The sequence below is a fragment of the Sapajus apella genome, unplaced genomic scaffold (assembly GCF_009761245.1).
Source record: "Sapajus apella isolate SASKATOON/1434 unplaced genomic scaffold, GSC_monkey_1.0 scaffold85, whole genome shotgun sequence".
Lineage (NCBI taxonomy): Eukaryota > Metazoa > Chordata > Mammalia > Primates > Cebidae > Sapajus > Sapajus apella.
The window spans coordinates 2,739,551-2,762,319 of NW_022437025.1; the positions used below are offsets into that span (position 1 = coordinate 2,739,551).

Here is a 22,769-nt window from a genome sequence, read left to right on the forward strand (position 1 = left end):
ACACCCAGGCTGGAGTGCACAGGTTGTTTTTCTTTTCTTTTTTTTTTAGAGACAGGATCTTGCTGTGACACCCAGGCTGGAGTGCACAGGTTGTTTTTCTTTTCTTTTTTTTGAGGCAGGTTCTTGCGCTATCACTCAGGCCAGAGTGCAGTGGCACAATCACAGCTCACTGTAGCCTCAACCTCCTGGGCTCTAGCAATTCTCCTACCTCAGCCCCACAAGTAGCTGGGACTACAGGCACGTGCCACTATGCCCAGCTAATTTTTGTTTTTGTTTTTTTGTAGAAACAGGGTTTTGCCGTGTTGCCTAGGCTAGTCTCAAACTCCAGGACTGAAGTGATCTGCCCACCTCAGCCTCCCAGAGTGTTAGGATTACAGGCGTGAGCCACCACTCCTGGCATTTTTTAAAACTCCACAAAGTGTTGGAGTTTTAGGTGTGAGCCACTGTTGGGCATGGTGGTGCTTGCCTGTAGCCCCAGCTACTCAGAAATTATTTCATACAAGTTTTTCGTTTTTTTTTGAGACGGAGTCTCACTCTGTCACTCAGGGTGGAGTGCAGTGGCATGATCTCAGCTCACTGCAACCTCCACCTCTTAGGTTCAAGCGATTCTTCTGCCTTAGCCTCCTGAGTAGCTGGGATTATAGGCACATGCCACCACACCTGGCTAATTTTTGTATTTTCAGTAGAGACAGGGTTTCACCATGTTGGCCAGGATGGTCTTGATCTCCTGACCTCATGATCCACCCACCCGCCTCGGCCACCCAAAGTGCTGGGATTACAGTTGTGAGCCACCGTCCCCAGCCCTTTTTTTTTTTTTTTTTTTTTTTTTAAATAGAGCTGGGTCTCACTATTATGTTGCCCAGGCTGGCCTTGAATTCCTGGGCTCAAAGTATCCTCCTACCACGTCAGGCTTCCAAAGTGCTAGGATTACAGGTATGAGCCTGCACTCCCAACCTTCACCCAAGTTCTTGAAAGATAATTTTGCTTGATGTAGAAATCAGATTGACAGTTGTTTCTTTTTTTTTTTTTTCTTTATTTTTGTGACAGTTAGTACTTTTCAGCGTTTTGGAGTTATCCTACTGCTCCCTACTTTTGCTGTTTCTCTTGGCAAGTTTGGCAGTAGTCAATTTGTTATTCCCTTGAAGGTAATCTGTCTTTTTTCTTCTGGCTTCTTTTAGAATTTTCTTTTCTTCATTTTGACCATGGCTATTCTGCATATTCATTACAATGTTTGTAAGGCATGGATTTATCTTTATTTATTTTTGGTTGGTTTTTGTAGATTCATGTTTTTCAGCTCTGGGAAGTCAGCCATTTTCTCTTGGAATATTTACTCTTCATTATTTGTTATTTCTGCTTGTAACTCCAAGTAAATGATTAGTTGACCTTTTTTTTTTGAAGTGGAGTCTTGCTCTGTTGCCCAGGCTGGAGTATAGTGGTGTGATCTTGGCTCACTGCAGCCTCTGCTTCCTGGGTTCAAGTGATTCTCCTGTCTCAGCCTTCCAAGTAGCTGGTACTACAGGCATGCACCACCACCTGGCTAAGTTTTGTATTTATTGTAGAGATGGAGTTTCACCATGTCAGCCTGACTGATCTCAAACTTCTGACCTCAGATAATCTGCCCACCTCAGCCTTCCAAAGTGCTGCAATTACAGGTGTGAACCACCACACCCAGCCAACTTTCTTACTCTGTTCTTTATATCTCTTCTTTTATATTTTCCATCTCTTTGTTTCCTTGTACTAGTTTCTGGGTAATTTTTTCAAAGCTATATTTTAACTCACAAATTCTTCCTTGTATCTAAGCTGTTAGGCATTTGTTGATTTAAAAATTAAAAGGCTTTTTTTTTTTTTTTTTTTTGAGACAGTATCCCACTCCACCAGGTGCCAGGCTGTAGTGCAGTGGCACGACCTTGGCTCACTGCAACCTCCGCCTCCCGGGTTCAAGCAATTCTCCTGCCTCAGCCTCCCGAGTAGCTGGGACTACAGGCATGCGCCACCACGCCCAGCTAATTTTTTTGTATTTTTAGTAGAGACGGGGGTTTCACAATGTTGGCCAGAATGGTCTCAGTGTCTTGACCTCGTGATCCACCTGCCTCGGCCTCCCAAAGTGCTGGGATTACAGGCATGATCCACCACACCCAGCCTTAAAAGTTTTTTTTTATTATTTATTTATTTATTTATTTATTTATTTTTTGAGACGGAGTTTCGCTCTTGTTACCCAGGCTGGAGTGCAATGGCGCGATCTCGGCTCACCGCAACCTCCGCCTCCTGGGTTCAGGCAATTCTCCTGCCCCAGCCTCCTTAGTAGCTGGGATTACAGGCACGCACCACCATGCCCAGCTAATTTTTGTATTTTTAGTAGAGACGGGGTTTCACCATGTTGACCAGGATGGTCTCGATCTCTTGACCTCGTGATCCACCCGCCTCGGCCTCCCACAGTGCTGGGATTACAGGCTTGAGCCACCGCGCCCGGCCAGTTTTTTTTTATTCTAAAAATTAGTGGGCATGGTGGTGCTCCTGTAGTCTCAGAATCCCAGCTAGTAAAGAGACTGAGGCTAGAGAATTGCTTGAGCCCAGGAGTTTGAAACCAGTCTGAGCAACATTGAAACTCCATCTATACATAAAACACAAAAATTAGCTGGGCATGGTGGCATGCACTTGTGGTTCCAGCTACTCAGGAAGCTGAGGTGGGAGGATTACTTGAGCCCAGGAGACAGAGGTTGCAGTGAGCTGAGATTGTGCCACTGCACTCCAGCCTGGGCAACAGAGTGGGACCCTGTCTCAAAACGAAAATCTGAGTGGTAGGGACTTTCAAGTATTTGCCTTAGTTGAGATCTCCAAATGGAAACAGTGATTGAGTACCAGTTTAAAATGTACAAAAGGTGTATTCAGTGTGAGGTCGCTTCCAAAGTACATGGTTTGACAGCCCAGGGAGCAAGTGAGGTGTTACCGGTTTTTTCCATGATACAGGGGAACTGACTCCAGTGTGGCCAGCATACAAGACTTTGGTAAAATCATTACTTTGTTCTGGAACTCGATTTTAGCATCTGTAAAATGACTGGATGACTTTTAAAGTTCCTTCTGGGGCAAAAAGTACATGCTTCTAAGGGTCTGTCTCATTCCTTTTTTTTTTTTTTTTTTTATTTAAAATTATTTTTTTATTTAAAATAGTAATTTATTTTATTTTAGACCTATGTTCGGAGGATTGTGTTAGGAATATTGGAAGTAAAGCATTGTAATAGCTCTTGCCTTCAATAAGCTTGCAGTCTGGCAGTTGGATTAAAAAATGACCATACCAAGCAGTGATATAGCCTCTAAGAGGGAACTCTTATTATGTGGTGGAGACATGTGTCCCTGTGCAAATACCAAGGAAGACAGTTAATTAGTGTCCATTAAGAATGTTCTTCTGATGTCTTTTTTTTTTGAGATGTAGTTTTGCTCTTGTTGCCCAGACTGGAGTACAATGGCTCGATCTCGGCTCGCCACAACCTCTGCCTCCTGGGTTCAAGTGATTCTCCTGCCTCTGCCTCCCAAGTAGCTGGGATTACAGGCATGTGCCACTATTCCCTGCTAATTTTGTATTTTTAATAGAGACAGGGTTTTTCCATGTTGATTAGGCTGGTCTCGAACTCCCAACTTCAGGTGATCTGCCCGTCTAGGCCTCTCAAAGTGCTGGGATTATAGACGTGAGCCACCATGCCCTGCCCTGGTGTCCTTTTTAAAGAGATTCAGTCAGCCTTTAAAGATGATGCCATTGCTGCTACTGCTAATAATAATAGTGATAGCTACCACTTACTGAAGGTTTACTATGTGCATTGTACTAAACACTTGACATAAATTAACTCATTTAACCTTAAACCAAGGAAGTAGATGATGATAACATTCTGATTTTACAGATAAAGAAACTGAAATAGAGAGAGATGAAGAAGTGTGCCTAAGGTTATGTAGTTAGTAAGTAGTGACTGCAATCAGAACCCAGGTTGTCTGGCCTTAGAGTCTAAGCCATAGATATGAATTGAGCACATTCATTAATCAGCATTGCGAGGCTAATGGAATTTTGATAAAGACCCAAACCAAATTCTTTTCTGCATCAATGATACCAGACAGATTTTGGAAATATAGACAGGATAGGGTGCATTAAAGTTCACTCACATTTGTTCAGTTAAACAGATGGTTGGCTTATCTTTAGTTGCCTCACCCAGAGTCACTTTCAAAACCACACCCAAGGCCAGGCAGTGGCTCTCGCCTGCATTCCTAGCAGTTTGGAAAGCTGAGGCCAGAGGATCACTTGAAGCTAGGGGTTTGAGACCAGCCTTGGCCATATAGTGAGGCCATGTCTCAACAAACAATGAGCAATAAACCTCTTTACTATTATGGGATATCTATGTGTCAGACATTGTGCTAGACATCTTACATTTATTATTTCTAATTGTCCCAACAACCTGGGAACATATGACTGAGTGTGTTTTATTGCAGATATGGTAACTGAGGTGCCAAAGACAATAAGCCTATGAAATGATAGTAGGGCATTGCTGGTACAAAGTCGAAACATGCGTCATTGGGCTCTGGTGGAGAGTGAAGAAATGTGCCTTTGTCTGTGGGGAGAAGGGATTGTTGATGATGTGATAACTGGAAAACATACTCATCAAAATAAATCCCAGAGGAATTAGAAATGTTTAAAATTATAGAGGCACTGTGGAGCAAAAGCAAAATAAAATGTTTATCAGAGATAATGCCTTAACACTTTCCTGGAATGTTTTATTAAATGTGTTCCTGGGAAGGAACGATAACCTTCTTTTTAAAGCCGGAGGAAATCACAAAGGAAAGGGTTTGTTGACTTAAATATGCAAAATGTTAAAATATTTTCTCATTGAAAAATAAAGTTAAAGAAGGTAATAGTCTGAGAATGTCAAATATGATAAAAGGGTCAATATCTGTACCATCTGTTTTCAGATATGTAGAAATAAATACATCAAGATCTCAACAGATATATGAACAAAGGAAATAATAGACCTTATGGGAAATTTTCAATGTAAATGAGCATATAAAAATTCATGCTCACATGCTGAGAGAAATGCCAAATAAAGTAGACATTTCTACACTCCAGCCTCGGCAGCAGTGAGGCCTTCTCTCAAGAAACAAAAACAAAGCAGATATTTCCCATCTACCAAAACAGAAATTTTAGTGATAGCCTCTGCTTCCTTTTCAGAGTATGTAAGCCAAAAAGGAAGTGAAACTCAATTTAATCCTCACCCATTTTGGAGGTTTTTCCTTTCCAGTGTCAGGCTTACCCTTCAAGCAGTTACCATTTTAGACACATTGTTTGCTGCCATTTCATTCAGCAGCTGTTTTATTTACAAGATCATTTTATGATGACATACTTTTCCATCTTACTGTTTTATTATTAAATGATTCCCTTGATATTGCTTCATATTTTTTTCGGGAGAAACATTCTCAGGTTAGTACTGTTAATCCCTCCCTACGTGTTTAATTCAATTATAGAGTGTTGCTTTTTTCCTTACTTATAAAATCTTATGTAGAGTTTTCTATACTGATGTGTCTGGTCAATCTGTGCTTCCTGACTTAGCTGGGTCTTCCTGCAGTCTTTATGGGTTTCATTGTAGTACCACTTTGTTATAACTTCCCTGAGGTCTAGAAGTCTTTTCTTTCTTTTCTTACTATCCTACCTCTGGGAGTTATGTGAGCTTTAGTCTCCAGATCTAGCCATCTAGAGGCAGAGTAGCTACGTTTGCTTTACCAGCTTTGGGAATTGACGTAATTCTTGGAAACATAAGACCTTCTTAATTGAGAGACATGAAACCCAATTTGATATGCAGATTGTTTATTTGCAGTGTGGAATTTCCTTGTGAGTGGTGAACTTGTGAGTGAAGTTTGGAGTGTTTTAGTTTGCATCTGTATCCCCAGGGTCTCTTCAGTGGGACGTCAGTTGTGATCAAATGAAGCAAAGTGAAGGTTTTTCTTAGTCATATGCCTCTGAAAAGCAAACCTAGATTAGCATTGTTAGTCCAAAATGTTAGATCTGGAAGTGTATTTGTTCTTTAATATGTATTAATTGAGAGACGATTATGTGACATCTCTGTGAATATAGTAGTGAATGAGAGACAAGTTTCTTGTCCTCTTGGGAGTTTTATTATACTAGGGGAGATAGTTTATTTCTGACAGTAATACTAATAGTTAACACTTAAGTACTTCCTGTGTGTCAGGCACTTATTGTAAGCATTTTACATGCATTAACCTGTTGTTAAACTCATATTTCAAATGTGGAAACTTCCACCAGAGAAGTTAAGAAATCTTGCCAAGGTTTCAGAGTCAGTAAGTGTCTGAGCTGGAGTTTGAACACAGTCTAGTTCCAGAGTCTGTGCCCTGATAGTGATGATAAGTGCTTTGAAGGGAAAGAAAACACAAGAAGTCCAGGGTGATTTGAGAGCACTGGCAGTGAGGACTATTCTAAATAGGGTGGGCAGGGAAGCAAACTTCAAAATTTAGAGGTGAAATTTGACCTGCAACCTAACTGATAAGGACTGAAGCATTCAAAGTAGCTGGAATAAATTCCTTGTTCTAGGCAGAGAAGACAGTAAGCACAAAGACTCTAAGGCAGGAAGGGGCTGGGCCGTTTGAGGACAGAAGGGAGGCTAGTGTGTCTGGGACACGGTGAGCAACGGGGCGTGGGGGCTGGGGGCCAAGCTGGGAAGGTCTCTGCATGTTGGGGTCAAGAGTACAGATTTTATTCTAAGGACTATGGGAAGCCATTGAACTCTTGGCCGCAAGTGGTCCTTGGCTTCCCAAAATGCTGGGATTACAGGCATGAGCTGCCACTCCCAAATTAAGCAGGGTGTGACATTTGAATATATTAATACCTTTATGGAGAATGAATTATTATGAGTTTAGAAGCAGGAGAGACAAGTCTTTTTTTGAATAAGCTAGGTTTGAGTGGACTTTAAATATTCAAACAGATGTTTTGTTGGCATTTGGACGTGCAAATTTGGACTCAGGGAAGAGTTTAGGGCTAGAGATAAAAATTTGGGGTCCATTAGTATATATAAATTAGTGGTTCTCAACTCTGAATGCATATTTGAATCACTTTTATTTTTTAATTTTTATTTATTTATTTATTTATTTTGAAACGGAGTTTCGCTCTTGTTACCCAGGCTGGAGTGCAACAGTGCGATCTCGGCTCACCGCAACCTCCGCCTCCTGGGTTCAGGCAATTCTCCTGCCTCAGCCTTCTGAGTAGCTGGGACTACAGGCACGTGCCACCATGCCCAGCTAATTTTTGTATTTTTAGTAGAGACGGGGTTTCACCATGTTGACCAGGATGGTCTCGAGCTCTTGACCTCGTGATCCACCCGCCTCGGCCTCCCAAAGTGCTGGGATTACAGGCGTGAGCCACCGCGCCCGGCGAATCACTTTTAAAAATGCTGATGCCGACCTGGCATGGTGGCTCAGGCCTGTCCAGCACTTTGGGAGGCCGAGGTGGGCAGATCACGAGGTCAGGAGTTCAAGACCAGCCTGACCAACATGGTGAAACCCCGTCTCTACTAAAAATATAAAAAATTGGCCTGGCGTGGTGGTGCATGTAATCCCAGCTACTCTGGAGGCTGAGGCAGGAGAATGACTTGAACCTGGGAAGCGGAGGTTGCAGTGAGCCAAGATCGCACCATTGCACTCCAGCCTGGGCAACAGACGAGACTTCATCTCAAAAAGAAATGCTGATGCCGACCAGGTGTGGTGGCTCACACCTGTCATCCCAGCACTTTGGGAGGCTGAGGCGGGTGGATCATGAGGTAAAGAGATTGAGACCATCCTGGCCAACATGGTGAAACCCCGTCTCTACTAAAAATACAAAAATTAGCTGGGTGTGGTGGTGTGTGCCTTTAGTTCCAGCCACTGGGGAGGCTGAGGCAGGAGAATCTCTTGAACCCGGGAGGTAGAGGTTGCAGTGAGCTGAGATTGTGCCACTGTACTCCAGCCTGGGCGACAGAGTGAGACTCCACCTCAAAAAAAAAAAATGCTGATGCCAAGACTCCATTCCTAGAGATTCAGATTCTGTGGGTCTGGGTTTGGGACTAGCCATGGTGTTTTGTTTTGTTTTGTTTTGTTTTGTTTTGTTTTGTTTTGTTTTGTTTTGTTTTGTTTGTGAGACGGAGTCTCACTCTGTCGCCCAGGTTGGAATGCAGTGGTGTGATCTCGGCTCACTGCAACCTCCGTCTTCCGGGTTCAAGTGATTCTCCTGCCTCAGCCTCCCAAGTAGCTGGGATTACAGGCATGTGCCACCACACCCGGCTAAGTTTTTACTTTTATTACAGGCGGGGTTTTACCATGTTGGCCAGGCTGGTCTTGAACTTCTGACCTCAGGTGATCCACCCACTTCAGCCTCCCAAAGTGCTGGGATTACAGGCGTGAGCCACTGCGCCTGGCCGCCATGGTTTGTTTTAAAGCTATCTAGGTGACTAATGTATGATGAGGGCTGAGAACCAATGGTGGAGGTGGTCTTTATAGCCAAGGATTTTCCTGGATCAGTGTGATCCTTTAAGGCAAGCTTGTTCAACCTGTGGCCCAGAACAGCTTTGGATGCGGCCTAACACAAATTCATAAACTTTCTTAAAACATTATAAGATTTAAGTTCATCAGCTATTGTTAGTGTATTTTATGTATGGCCCAAGACAGTTCTTCTTCCAGTGGGGCCCAGGGAAGCCAAAAGATTGGACACCCCTGGCTTAAGGCAATGGTATAGCTAGGGAAGAGAAGCAGCTCAGAGTACTAGGCACCCCAGCAGGTGGAAGTTGGATAGAAGAGGTAGAACAGCAAGGGAGACTCACAGCAGTAGCTAGAGAGGTAGAAGGAAAACCAGAAATTGATGTCTGAAAACCGGAAGAGGACAGTGATTCCTGAAGGTGGGAGCAACTTTAGCAGCTGAGAGCTGGTAAAGTGATTGTGGTCAGAAGGACCACAGTGAAACCAGCTTCACTGAGGAGTGGGTCCCAGAGGTTCAGACCAGGGTTTTAGGAGCTGTGGATTTGAATCCTACTCCTGACATTCGTTTTCTATATGAAATTAAACAGGATGCTCAAATCTTTTCTTAGCCACATTTTATCTTTGCTTATTTACCAAAATGTGAATGAACTATGTCAATGCTTAAAGAAAGGAGATGATAGACAGCTTTATTCCCCTCTCCCATTCCCAAACAAAAGCCAGTTCTTACCTGGGGCCTTGGCTCTAGCTTTCTCTCTCCCTGGAATGCCTTTCTGGATATATGGCCACCTGGCCCAGTGCTCTCACCATCTGTGTGTCCGTGAGTCCTTCCTCAGCTGTTATTTTCTCTGGGAACCTTCCTCTGCTGTTCCTTCTTAATGATGTGACTTACCTTTCCACCTCCCTGGACTCGAAGTTCCCTACCATAGCACCTGTTGCCTTCTAACAGACTGTGTGATTTACTTATTTATCATGTTTACTGCCTGGCTTCTCTGCAGGAATGTAAGAAATCTTTGTTTTGTTCATCGATGTCCCCCAAGAATCTGGATTGCTGAGCAATGGCTGGTCTATAGCAGCCTCACGGTTGCTGCTTGATAGATACTTGGTGACTGAGTGCTGACTACATGAAAATGATCGTTATCCTTTGACTCTGCTCCAGTTGCATTTGAAAAGTTGCATGGGATCTGTCACTTCTCTCCATGACCCAACTATAGAGACTTCTGGAGTGTGGCTTTTCCCCTCTATCTCAGTGCTATCATGCCTATTGAAATGGCTCCATTTTGGTGTCATATAAATAAGAACTAATAAGCATGCATGCAATTTGGATCATAATTTTCCTCTCTAAATTTGTGTTTGGCCATTTTTTCCCATTTGTGGCTATTAAGACTTTCATGATTTTCCCTTTCAAATATTACTTGGAATTTTCATGTTATTAATTTTTTTTGAGACAGAGTCTCACTCTATCACCCAGGCTAGAGTGCAGTGGTATGATCACGGTTCACTAAAGCCTCTGCTAGGCTCAAGTGATCCTCTCACCTCAGACTCCTGAGTATCTGGGACTACAGGCCCATGCCACCACGCAGAGCTAATTTTTTGTGTAGAGATAGGGTTCTGCCATATTGCCCATGCTAGTCTCAAACCCTGGGCTGAAGTGATCTGCCCACCTCTGCCTTCCAAAGTGCTGGGATTACAGTTGTGAGCCACTGTACCAGGCTTTACTTGGAAATTTTATTAAAGACTTCAGAAATTATTTGAATGTTAATATAAGAAAGTGTTAGTAATAAGTAGAAGCAAATTATTTATATAAGAAACAGTATTTAATATATTTTGGAAACCAGGTGTTGTTATGACAGGGATCAGAAATTTTCAGTTGTCACTGACAGTAAACATCATTGCAAGAAGCAGTTTGGTGTTGTGGAAAGTTCATAGGCTTGGAAGCCAGGATACCAGGTTCTTAGGTTTGTCCATTAATGTTAGCCACCCTACAGTGATTGTCTGCTGTCTGCCAAACACTGTAAATGCTCTCCAGACAGCATTTTTGATTTTACAATATCACTCATGGTTGTCATTACTACACTTTGTTTTTTTTTTTTTTTTTTTTCTAAGAGATAGAGTCTCACTGTGTTGCCCAGGCTGATCTCAAACTCCTGAGCTGAAGTGATCCTCCTGCCTCAGCCTCCCAAATAGCTGGGAGTACAGGCTTGAGCCACTTGCCTGGCTACTACACCCTGTTGTATAGATGGAGAAACTGAGTACCAGAGAAAAGATAAGCAGCTTGTCCAGGATCACACAACTCCCAAGTAGTGCAATGGACTTCAGACTTGGCGTTGGTCTGACTATAAGCACACACTTTGAGCCTACAACCACACACTGTGCTGTTGCTGTCTCCCTGTGTTGATGGCAGTTTTCCCATCTCTGAGCCTCAGTTTTCACACTTTTAAAATGAAAGTGTCAATCTGTATGTTAGCCTGTTTTGTGCTGCTCTAACAGAATACCTGAGACTGCATAATTTATAATGAACTAGAAGTTTATTGGCTCATGGTTCTGGAGGCTAGGAAGTTCAAGAGCAAGGCCTTGGCATCTCCTGATGGCCTTCTTGCTGCATCTTCCCATGGTGGAAGGTGAGAAGGGCAGAGAGAGACAGACGGGAGGGGCAGGACACCGAACTTACCCTTTTATAATAAGCACACTCCTCCATAGTGGCATTAATCCATTCTTGAGGGCAGCCTCATGGCCTAATTGCCTCTCATTAGGCCCCACCTCTCATCACTTGCATTGGGGTGAAGTTTCCAATGCTTGCTTTTTGAAGGACACATTTAAACCATAGCAGTCTATTACTGAGATTTGTTTTGTTTTGTTTTTTTGAGACAGAGTCTCCCTCAGTCGCCCAGGCTGGAGTGCAGTGGTGCGATCTGGGCTCATTGCAACCTCTGTCTCCCGGGTTCAAGCAGTTCCCCTGCCTCAGCCTTCCAAATAGCTGGGATTACAGGCGCACGTCACCATGCCTGGCTAATTTTTGTATTTTTAGTAGAGATGGGGTTTCACCATGTTGGCCAGGTTGGTCTCAAACTCCGGACCTCAGGTTATCTGCCTGCCACGGCCTCCCAAAGTGCTGGGATTATAGGCATGAGCCACCATGTCCAGCCTGTTCCTGAGATCTTTACAACATCGAGACATAAAACTATATAAGGTCCTGGCCAGGCACAGTGGCTTACGCTTGTAATCCCAAACATTTTGGGAAGCCGAGGCGGGGGGATCACCCAAGGTCAGGAATTTGAGAACAGCCCGGCCAATGTGGTGAAACCCTGTCTGTACTAAAAATGCAAAAATTAGTTGGGCGTGGTGGCAGGTACCTGTAATCCCAGCTACTCAGGAAACTGAGGGAAGAGAATTGCTTGAACCCGGGAGGTGGAGATTGGCAGTGAGCTGAGATCACGCCCACTGCACTGCAGCCTGTATGACAGAATGAGACTCCTTCTCAAAAAAAAAAAAAAAAAGCTATATAAAGGCTTGATGCCTGGTTCATTGTCTACTAACTCTTCAGTTTAGTCTTCATTCCACAGATTTTTACCAGACACTGTCACAGTGAGATGCTATTAGACTTCAGACATGTGGACCTGGTCTGGAGGATGGCCTGTGTTCACCTGATAGCTCCATACTTCAAGGCCACTTGTGATAAGTACCCAGTCTTTAGCTGTAAACCTTGCCTCTCATTCCACAACACCAAAGGAAATCATATGTGTTTGATTCCTTGTAGATGGAACCATACATTTGTGCTTAGGGAGCGGGAACTCCAGTGCTTTCATCAAGATGGAAGTAGTGCCTGTGAAGTAGAGCCAATATGGATTGAAATCAATATTGTTTTATTTTTTTCCCTACTGCCTCTGTAATTGCAGAAAAAGAAGTAATCAGTTTTATCAGCTAATACTGATTTAAATAAATAGTCACAAATGATTCTGATATGAACAGAATCATTTTGGAGTGGAGGCTATGTGGGGCACATGTAACCCCTATACATTATCACCTAGAGAGTTTGGTTCACTTTCTATCTCTACCTTAGAGTAAGACACAAGTCTCCAAGGACCTACATGTTATCACCTGTGAGATAAGGATACTATCCTACTAAAACACTTAAGTAACAGAATTTATATTGTAAAATATAAAGCTTTAAACAAATGTTTGGTATCATTATGCTGCTGAAAATACAATGTTCCAGTGGTGTCCTCTGTCCATTTTATACCCCCAATGATACTTATCTATTTACTAGAATGCATCTGAGATGCCAAGCTCAGGAGATTCTTGGAGTCCTGCGCTGTGTGCCCTTCTGCTAGGTGGCCCTATACTCAGAAGCATTCTTAGGTGCTTGTCTACACTTCCTTCCCCTTTCTGGTCAGGGTCCCTGCCTGCCCCTGGAGCCTCCTCTCCAAGAGGTGGGAGTGGAGCTGATGTCAGCAGGGAAGAGGGGCTTATTGCTCTCAGTGATGCTTATTATTTTATTTACATTCTTAATGGTTTGAGTTTTTGTTTTTTTAAGAGATGGGGTCTTGCTTTGTTGCCTGGCTGGACTTGAACTTCTGGGCCCCATTGTGCCTTACTTGTTTTATTTTTCAAATTTTTTATTTTGTAAATGTACCTTTTAGAAATTAATCTTTAAAAAATATGTGTGTGTGTGTATCTATGAACAATGAAGAATCTGCTGGTCATCTCTGTCCCCATCCACCCAGCTCCCTCTTCCTCCTTACAAGTAAATCACTGTTGTAAACTTCTTGTATATTATTCCTGCATTTCTTTATGCAAATACAAATAAATATGAGTATTCTTCTTATTCTCCTCCTCCCCCCCAAAAAAGGATACCATACATACACTGTTCTTTCTGTCTTTTTTTTTTTTTCGCTTGACAGTATAGCCTTGCTTTTGTGCGGACTAGACCATCTAAAATTTTGTGTACTCATAATTACTTGATAGCATAAAGACTCTCAAATCTCCATTAGCTGACATAATTAATTTTCAATGAGTATACCTTTGGCAAGTCCTTTTAGGCTTATTTTTGTGATTTTAAATGCTTCCTGCCTAGCTCTATAAAGGAAAACCTGGCACCATCTTCAGAAGTTTCAGAGCTAATGAAGTATCTCATGTTTCGGCCTTTGTGTGTACAGAATAAATGTTTTTCTCAGTACACTTACCCATTGTGGTGTTCTCAGTTTATGAGCCCTTGCTATAATTTTCAAAGCTTCCTTTTATCATTTGTCTTCCTTCTTCCAGATAAACCAACTACTAGGAACTTTTAGTTGTTGATCATTAAATTCTGTCAAAATTGCCTGTTTGTTTTTTGTGGTCAGTATTTTAATCTCCCTTATTTACAATCCTGCCAGACTTCCCCACCTTCCCCTGCTCTCCAGAAAAATAAAATCCAACTCAAACAATTACTTAGCAAACCACCCTTACAGAGTGAAGTTAAAAAAAAAATTTCTGTTTCAGTAAAAAGATTTTGAAAGATCTCTTGACTTCAACAAAACTGTAGTTAAAAAATAAAAATACTCTAGTAGTAATTGAAGGGTAGAGATAGTATAATGAGGGAGCAGAAATAGAGAAAGCAGCTGACATTGCCAGAAGAGAAGTAGTGTTCTGCTTTTTCCCACATGTAGTTGTTTAGGACATGTGACTCAGAATATGCGAATTAGTGTAGTAACTACAGCAGAGTCTCTTGGGTTATGTTAGTTATTTGCTCAATTGTGAGATAGCATATGTATAAACTTATTCCTCCCAGACTTCTCTCCTGAAATCTTAACTGCAGTCTGCTTTGTGGAATTTCTTCTTAAGAGACCTTGAATACCGATTGTTACTTGTTCATGGGCCATCTGAAGATTCTGGATGTTATTTTATTTTTTGAGACAGAGTCTTCTTCTGACCCCCAGGCTGGAGTGCCATAGCACAATCTTGGCTCACTGCAACCTCCACCTTCCAGGTTCAAGTGATTCTCCTGTCTTAGCCTCCCAAATAGCTGGGACTACAGGCACCCGCCACTATACCCAGCTAATTGTTTTTGTGTTTTTAGTAGAGAAGGGATTTCACCAAGTTGGGCAGTCTGGTCTCAAACTCTTGACCTCAGGTGATCTGCCCGCCTCAGCCTCCCAGAGTGCTGGGGTTATAGGCGTGAGAGCCTCTGTGTCCAGCTTGGAAGTTATTTTAAATAGTTTTTTTCTTGGGGGGTGGGGGATGAAAGCAAATTTTGTTAAGAGTTAGTAATGCTGAATGATTTTGTGTTCCTTTATCATTTATTCGTTTACCAAATACTTATTGAGGCCTGTTCTGTGCTAAATAGGGGGGAGATGGTACTGAATTAGACAGAAGAGCCCCAGTATGCCTGCTAGCTCTTTCCATGTTTAGATTTTGATTTCTCGTGCTATAATACAGTAGATGAGCCTGGCATTGAGAGTGAGTAGTCTTGGATTTAGGTTCTGAGACGGCCATTTATTTATTGTGAGACCTCTGGTACTTAAAACTCTGAGCCAGCACACCTGTAATCCCAATACTTTGGGAAGCTGAGGTGGGTAGATTGCTTAAGCCCAGGAGTTCAAGACCAGCCTGGGCAAATTGGCAAAACCCCATCTCTACAAAAAATACGATAATTATCTGTGCATGGTGGCATGCCCCTATAGTCCCAGCTACTTGGGAGGCTGAGATGGGAGGATCACTTGAGCTCAGGAGGTGGAGGTTGCAGTGAGCCAAGATCATGCCCCTGCACTCCAGCCTGGATGACAGAGCAAGACCCTGTCTGAAAAAGAGAAATTTTTAAAAAGCACAAAAATCCGGAGTCCGTCTTTCATCTGCATATGGAGGAATCTTGCAGGGTGGTTGGAATTAGCTAGTATATGTGAGTACATTGTTCTCTGCAGTGGTCTTTATAGTGTCTTACAAAATTCATGATCACTTTTCTGGATCCCTTGCATTTTCTAGCTGCATTTTCCTCAACTGGGCTTGGGAAATACTAGGTTTGGAATTTGTGATGGGGAGCTGTTGCTACTTTACAGGGGAGTTAGCTTCATGCGTGTTGAAGCATTACGAGAGTGTGAGCGGAACCAGCCTCTGATTCTTGGCTCAGTGCTGACCCTTGGACTGGAGAGTCCAGTCGTCAGCAAGAACACAGTTTAATGAGAAGCAATTAAGAGTACAGTCTCCAAACCATAGTTTTAATTTCAAATTTCAATTTCTTGCTTCTCCACTTGCTGCCTACTCAAACTTAAGCAAGTAATTGGAATATCTCTCATAATGTGCCCTAGGATTAATTAATGCTGTAGTTAAAAGAAAAACAACATCAGCTATATGATCGTATAAAAGACTTAATAAAATGTAGATTTAGGCTGGGAAGCCGTTAACTAACCATTCGTCATTAAAGAGGGAGGAAGCAAGAGGACCCACTTGGGTAGGCTGGGACACATTGCTGTGGTTCACTTCTACTTTTTGCTTTTGCTTCTAATTGGAGATATCTAATCTGAGACATCCTGATTGTCAGAGGGAATGTGGAGTGGAGGGAAGAGGAGGCGCTCTGGAGCCAGGCAGCCTGAGTTCAGATTCCAGCAACCCCATTTCTGGCTGCTTAACTGTGTTGTGTCTTACCTGCAGAAAAAATGAGTTAGTACACACATAGTAAGCAGTGATAACTTTAGCTGTGATTATTTCAAAGGGTCTTTTGAGCAGCTGCTTCTTCAAGAGAACATCCGGAGACACAGGAATAGAAATGATCCGATCAAAGTAATTAAAGGCTTTTTGATTGCCCTGAGCTCTGAGGTCAGGGCACTTTCAGTCAGCCTGAAGCTGTGAAGAAGAACCTTCAGCATAAGGTGGGTGTCCTCTCTTAGGGTAGTGGAGAACTACATCATTAGGCTAGTAATGTAAGCAATGAGTTACTTATGTATTATGTTATGGTTTAACTTACTGTGGTCGTGCTCTTTTATTTGGGAGATGGCGCGAGATGTTGGGCTCCCTTCTGCCAGTAGATAACAGGGTTTCCTTTTCATTGGCTTGTGCTGCAGCCTTCCAGTATTGCAGGTTTCCAAGTGTTTGTAGTGAATTTCTGGCCAGGGCATCCATGTCTCTTCTGCTGAAGGTGCTGGCCAGGGTGTGTGCTGACTGCTGCGCTGCTCCTAGGCCATTACCTGGATTTAGTCATCAGTGTTGGAGCCCCCAAGTCTGTTTACAATCTTGTTACTCTTCCCAGCGAAGTCTCCACCTTCTGTTTCACGGCGTATTTCTTGACGCAGTTTTATTTTGGTTGTAGACCTCTTGGAGCCCTTTGTCCCAGGGAAGTGAGATGTCCCTTGTAGTAGATACCTTACTTCAAGAACAGAGTCTCAGCTGAGCTCCTGCTTTGTATGAAACACTCTCCAGGGCACTTGTACAAAAATGAGTAGAAATGTATTGCCCCTGTATTTCAGAGGCCCACAGACCAGTGATGGAGCAAGCACGGATCCAGATAATTTAGACGCCTATAATTTGGTCCTTTCAATTTAGTTTGAAAGTGGCCATGGGAGAGGCAGGAATGGTATCTCTTGACACACAGGAGGCCAGTTGCTAGGCTTGGGGTGTGGGGAACCTTCACAGAGCAGGAAGCATTTGAGTTGGATATTGAGAGTGAGTGGGGCCTGAAAGGTTTAGAATAGAGAGAATAGTTAAATTAGGTCATTAAAGATTTGTGGAACACCTGCTGGGTGCCAGAAACTGGGTGTAAAATCAGAGGAAGTTTGACTGCACTGACTTTGCTGTCTCTTCTGTGCTATTCCTTAATGCTCAGTAGATGTTTTCACCAGGTGACTGCTGCGTTCCCCAAGCCACCTGGCAGACACGTTTTGCCTCTGAAATCATCTCTGTGAAGCTTCCTGACAGCCCCTCTGTGTGAGTTTCCCAGGGCCGCTGTAACAAAGTGCCACAGACCAAACCAGGGGCTTAAACAACAGAAATGTGTCATCTCACAGCTCTGGGGGCCAGAAGTCTAAGTTCAGGGTGTGGGCAGGGCTGGTTCTTCCTGAGGCCATGAGGGAGAATGGGCCCCATCCTCTAGCTGCTCCTTGTGGTATTCAGCAGTCCTTGGCGTTCCTTGGCTTGAGGAAGCACAGCCTCAACCTCTGTTTTCATCTATACTTGGTTATCCCTGTGTGTGTCTCTTTGTCCACATTTTCCATTTTATAAGGACATTAGTCATTTTGGTTTAGTCCACCTTGTGGACCCCATCTTAATTAATTACATCTATAGCGACTGTATTTCCAAATAAGGTCATATTCTGAGGAACTGGGGGTTAGGGCTTCAACATGTGAATTTTGGGGAGTGGACACAATTCAAGTCATAACATCCTCTGTCTGTTCTTTCTACCTCCCATGCATGGACACTTTCTGCCTGCTGATACACTGTAAGTAGAGTTCTGTCATGCACTAAGAGCATTTTGTCTGTCAACTCCTACTCTTTGTATTTTTTAATCTCTGGTGCCTTGTGTGTAATGTGGAAAGTGTCTCCTGATGCAAATTTATTATGCATCAGGAGTTAGTAGAAATAAGGGAAGATATTGCAGGGGTCACTTCTCTTTTTGGTTTCCTATTGACAATTCCAAAAGCTCTCTGGAGTTGGGTGCCAGGTGGCCAGGGACACTACCAGGGGATACCACTTTCATTATCTCCTGACTTTTTTTCTATGGAGCAGTAATTCATTATTAGCTGACAATCATTGTGCTTTCTGAGGAATGTTTTAAGAGTGTTAGAAATCTGACAAGATCCTTTGGGTCCTCTAGCAAGCATTTGTATAGAGGCTTTCTTTAATGGGTCCCTTCTTCCTTGTTTCAGCCTTAGGTTTTCGTGTTCCAGCTTTAGGGTTTCAAAAGTAAATCATGTGAATGCTAGGAGTAGTTACCCATTAGCAAAGATGTCTGTGCCAGAAGGGAGATGCCAAGAAATAATTGAATCTGTCCAAAAGTTTCAGAATGACCTCATTATATATTTTAGAGAAGCAAAAATTTGTCTGGTTTCTGACCTGAGGTTTAGTTACACATTAATAAGGATGGATCATCCTGGGGCTGCAGTACTTCTGCTAAGAAAGAATATTCCAGCATACTCTTTGTTATTTCCGGGTCAGTAAGTAATGTGCTAGGCAGATTGATGTCTTCTGGGACATTAGAAAAGGGATGTTAATTGGACTAAATAGTGCTATCCGGTCAGGATTTTCTTCAATGCCATTTAGCACACCAGCTGTCCTTTGTACAGCTAGCCAAAATTTGTATAATGCAATGGGGTACTTTTTTACAGTTTTCACACTTTAGATGTCACATGAGGGGTTCTTCACACTGGTCTCCTGGAACCCGGTCTAGCAAAATTAGAGGAAAGGCTCTAAGGAGATTTGTCTCTGTTAAGAGAAAAAATTAACATTTTCCGGCTAAATCGTTGAATCTACTAAAGATAACAAATAATGTCTACTATCTCAACCCTCCAAAGATTGAAAAGTGTTAGGATTGTCATTTGTGGTTTTTGTAGGGTAGTTGAATAAAAACTGGGCAGCTAAAATTTTCAGTTCTGTGTGCCTCCTAAACAAAAACCTAAATAAGTAGTTTGTGAATTGACTGCAGACAAAATAGAAACTGCTGCATGCTGTTTTTTGTAAGCAAATGACATTTTCTTTTCTTTTTTCTTTTTTCTTTTTTGAGATGGAGTCTCGTCTGTTGCCCAGGCTGGAGTGCAGTGGTGCAGTCTCAGCTCACTGCAACCTCTGCCACCCAGGTTCAAGTGATTCTCCTGCCTCAGCCTCCCGAGTAGCTGGGACTACAGGAGCATGCCACTACACCCAGCTAATTTTTTGTATTTTTAGTAGAGATAGGGTTTCACTGTGTTAGCCAGGATAGTCTTGATCTCCTGACCTTGTGATCCTCCCGCCTCGGCCTCCCAAAGTGCTGGGATTACAGGTGTGAACCATTGCGCCTGGCCCAGATGACATTTTCTAACCATGCACATGCCATCCAATTTTCCTGTCCTTATACCATTTTCTTGTTCCTTATACCATTGTATAAGGTAACGAAACTGAAGGGGGAAGATGATGGTTAAAAACACTGAACTGCTTTTATCTCATTTGAGATAATTGGTTTAAGTGTCTTGACTTTTTTTTTTTTTAAGGTGGAGTTTTGCACTTGTTGCCCAGGCTGGAGTACAATGGCATGATCTCGGCTCACCGTAATTTCCACCTCCTCGGTTCAAGCAATTATGGTGCCTCAGACTCCCGAATAGCTGGGATTACAGGCATGTGTCACCACGTCTGGCTAATTTTTGCATTATTAGTAGAGACTGGGTTTCTCTATGTTGGTCAGGCTGGTCTCAAACTCTCGACCTCAGGTGATCTGCTTGCCTCAGCCTCCCAAAGTGTTGGGATTATAGGCATGAGCCACTGCACCTGGCCTAGCATCTTGACTTTTTATATTTGGAAACATTAAATAAAAATGGAAATAATTTTTTAAATAAGGGATGTTAATGTTAAGATAGCGGTTCATCCTGATCTCAGTAGTATCAGCCTGAAAAAGCATGCTGAAATATCTTTATCTGAAGGCAGGCAGAGACCAGCTTATGTAAAGTCTGCAGGTACTTTCTTCTGAGAACAAGAAGGATCATGAAGCGTTTCAAACACACAAAATAGTGCGGTGCAATGACCTAACCTTCTGCTCTAACCTTCATCCAGCGTCAGTGGTCAGTTCATGGCTAGACTTGCATAACCTCATTTCCCCTTCCCCTTCCCCCCATCCAACAGACCCAGTGGCCTGGGGCCTCTCCTGGCCCCTAGGAATTCACAGCCTAGGGAGAGACCCCCACAGAGGCAGACCGTCCCCTCACAGTGACAGTCACTTGCCCATTGGATACCAGCAGCTAGAGAGGGACCTTGTCATCTCCACCCCCAAGCCCAGTGTTCAGCCCAGGCCCTACCACAGGACGAGGGGTCCCACCACAGGACGAGGGAGCCCCGCCAATGTTTTGGGCACATACAAGTTTTAGGTACATTTCAGATGTCATTTTATCCAGAAACATTTTTGTATCTAATGTAATCATTATAATGCTACACCTAAAATGTAAAACTAATTTCTTAATACCATCAAAATCCAGCTAGTGTTCAAATATTTTGTTGTCTCAAATGTCACTTTTAGATTTTTATTTTATAGTTTGTTTCATTCAGGATCATGTGAAGGTCCACATATTAGTTCTCAGATTTTAAGCTGAGTGCGTGACATGATCTGACTTACATTTATTTATTTATTTATTTTGAGATGTCACTATTTTGTCACCAAGGCTGGAGTACAATGTCTGCTCACTGCAACCTCTGCCTCCTGGGTTCACACGATTCTCCTGCCTCAGCCTCTGGAGTAGCTGGGATTACAGGTGCACACCACCACACCTGGCTGATTTTTTGTAGTGTTAGTAAAGACGGGGTTTCACCATGTTGGCCAAACTGGTCTCGAATTCCTGACCTCGTGATCCACCCGCCTCAGCCTCTCAAAGTGCTGGGATTACTGGCGTGAGCCATTGTGCCTGGCCCTGACTTATATTTTAAAACTCTCTATGGCTGAATTTTAGGGAATGGATTGCTGTGGGAATTGTTAAGAAGCTGGAAGTAGAGAAACGAATTAGGAGGCTGTTGAGTGTCCGGGAGGTGAGTGATGATAACCTGGATTTGAGTGACAGGTAGGGAATGGGAGATGTGGAGGAAGCAGATATCACACGGGCAGGCCATGCTTGTTTGTCGAAGTTCATCTAGACTGTTTTTTTCTGTTGTGTGTGTTTATTTGAAAATATTATTCCCAAAGATTTCATTAATTTAGCTATCAACATATTGTTGATGGTGAAATCTTAAAATTTATTGCATAATTATAGCAGTATTACAGAATATTGAGATAAATGTTCATCCATAATCAACTTACTCAAATTTCTTCCAGCTTATTTGCCATTATATCATCTTGCCAGTGTATAATTATAATGTAGCATTACATAATAGAATAAGATACAGTTTTCTACTTAATATGTTTTATACTCTTTATCTATATTATGCTAAAGAGTCTCCATAGTTACATGATACTGTATTGAGCAGATTTTAATGTTAATGTCACATTTATTTATTTGAGACAGGGTCTTGCTCTGTCCCCCAGGCTGGAGTGTAGTGGTGCCATCATGTCTCTCTGCATCTTTGACCTCTCAGCTCAAGTGATCCTCACATCTCAGCCTCCTGAGTAGCTGGGACTACAGGTGCACGCCATCTTTCCTGGCTCTTTTGACTTTTTTGTTGAGATGCAATCCTTACTATGTAAGCTAGACAGCTTTGAATTCCTGGGCTCAAGTGATCCTCCTGCCTCGGCCTTTCAAAGTGCTGGTATTAAATACATGCATGCGCCACCACACCTGGCCTGTTCCTACTTTTAAAATTATTTTATTTTAAATTGGTTTAAATTTATTTTAAGATACTCTAAAAAAATGTTCCAGAAGTTATTTTGCATGTTTCTCTCTCTTTTTTTTTTAAACTTTTTGATTCAATAATAATAATTCTTGATTAAATAATAATGTTTTTTGTTTGTTTTGAGACGGAGTCTCGCTCTGTTGCCCAGGCTGGAATGCAGTGGCACGATTTAGCTCATTGCAACCTTTGCCTCTCTGGTTCAAGTGATTCTTGTGCGTCAGCCTCCCGATTAGCTGGGATTACAGGCATGCACCCCTACACCCAGCTGATTTTGGTATTTTTAGTGCAGACAGGGTTTCACCATGTTGCCCAGGCTGGTCTCAAACTCCTGAGCTCAGGCATCCACTTGCCTTGGGCTGCCAAAGTGCTAGGATTACAGACATGCGCCACCATATCCAGCAAATAATAACTTCTTAATTGACAAAAAGGAAGTACAGGTTTGTACTTAAATGTAGAATTTTGCTTAATCTTGATTATTGGGCTCAGAATGTGTATACTTTCATTTTGATTGAAGTTTATAGACTTCCTTATTGAAGGAACAGAGCATATACTTACTGGCCTGCAGTCTTTATCTTATCCCACTCACATAGCAATGTGTAACTAGAGGAAAGCAATACCTGCCTTACCTTAAATATGTTGGTTTTTACAAAGATTCCTTTCTTTCAGTATCTTCTGGGAACCAGAAAATAGCTATTGTTACCTCTAAAATATACCCTCATATCCTTATTTACTGATGAAAATGGCTTATAATTGGGACTCATAGCGATTTTCTTTCATCTTTTATTTTTTTTTTGAAACACTGAAGGAGAACATTT

At 42.5% G+C, this 22,769-nt stretch overlaps 1 protein-coding gene and 1 long non-coding RNA gene across 14 annotated transcripts in view; one reads left to right on the forward strand and one right to left on the reverse strand.

Moving 5' to 3' along the window:
• The window catches only part of ADD1 (adducin 1), a 94,550-nt gene that overhangs the window by 23,239 nt on the left and 48,542 nt on the right, over positions 1-22,769 (forward strand). For 3 of the 13 annotated variants that reach the window (XM_032253979.1, XM_032253982.1, XM_032253983.1), the window contains exon 1: positions 15,214-16,331. The exons of 8 other annotated variants lie outside the window; for them this stretch is intronic. Coding sequence is in view for 1 of the 5 variants with exons in the window: in XM_032253977.1 (XP_032109868.1) it covers positions 16,943-16,963 (21 nt within the window). In the remaining 4 variants the exon portion in view is untranslated. Of the gene's footprint in view, positions 1-15,213; positions 16,332-16,925; positions 16,964-22,769 lie in introns of those variants that run through there. 2 more of the 13 variants (XM_032253977.1, XM_032253980.1) reach the window with 1 other exon arrangement.
• On the reverse strand, positions 15,667-17,460 carry LOC116534006. Its single transcript, XR_004261545.1, has 2 exons — positions 17,246-17,460; positions 15,667-16,821 (listed from the first exon to the last, which is right to left on the reverse strand). It is a non-coding gene; the product is annotated as an uncharacterized LOC116534006 (long non-coding RNA).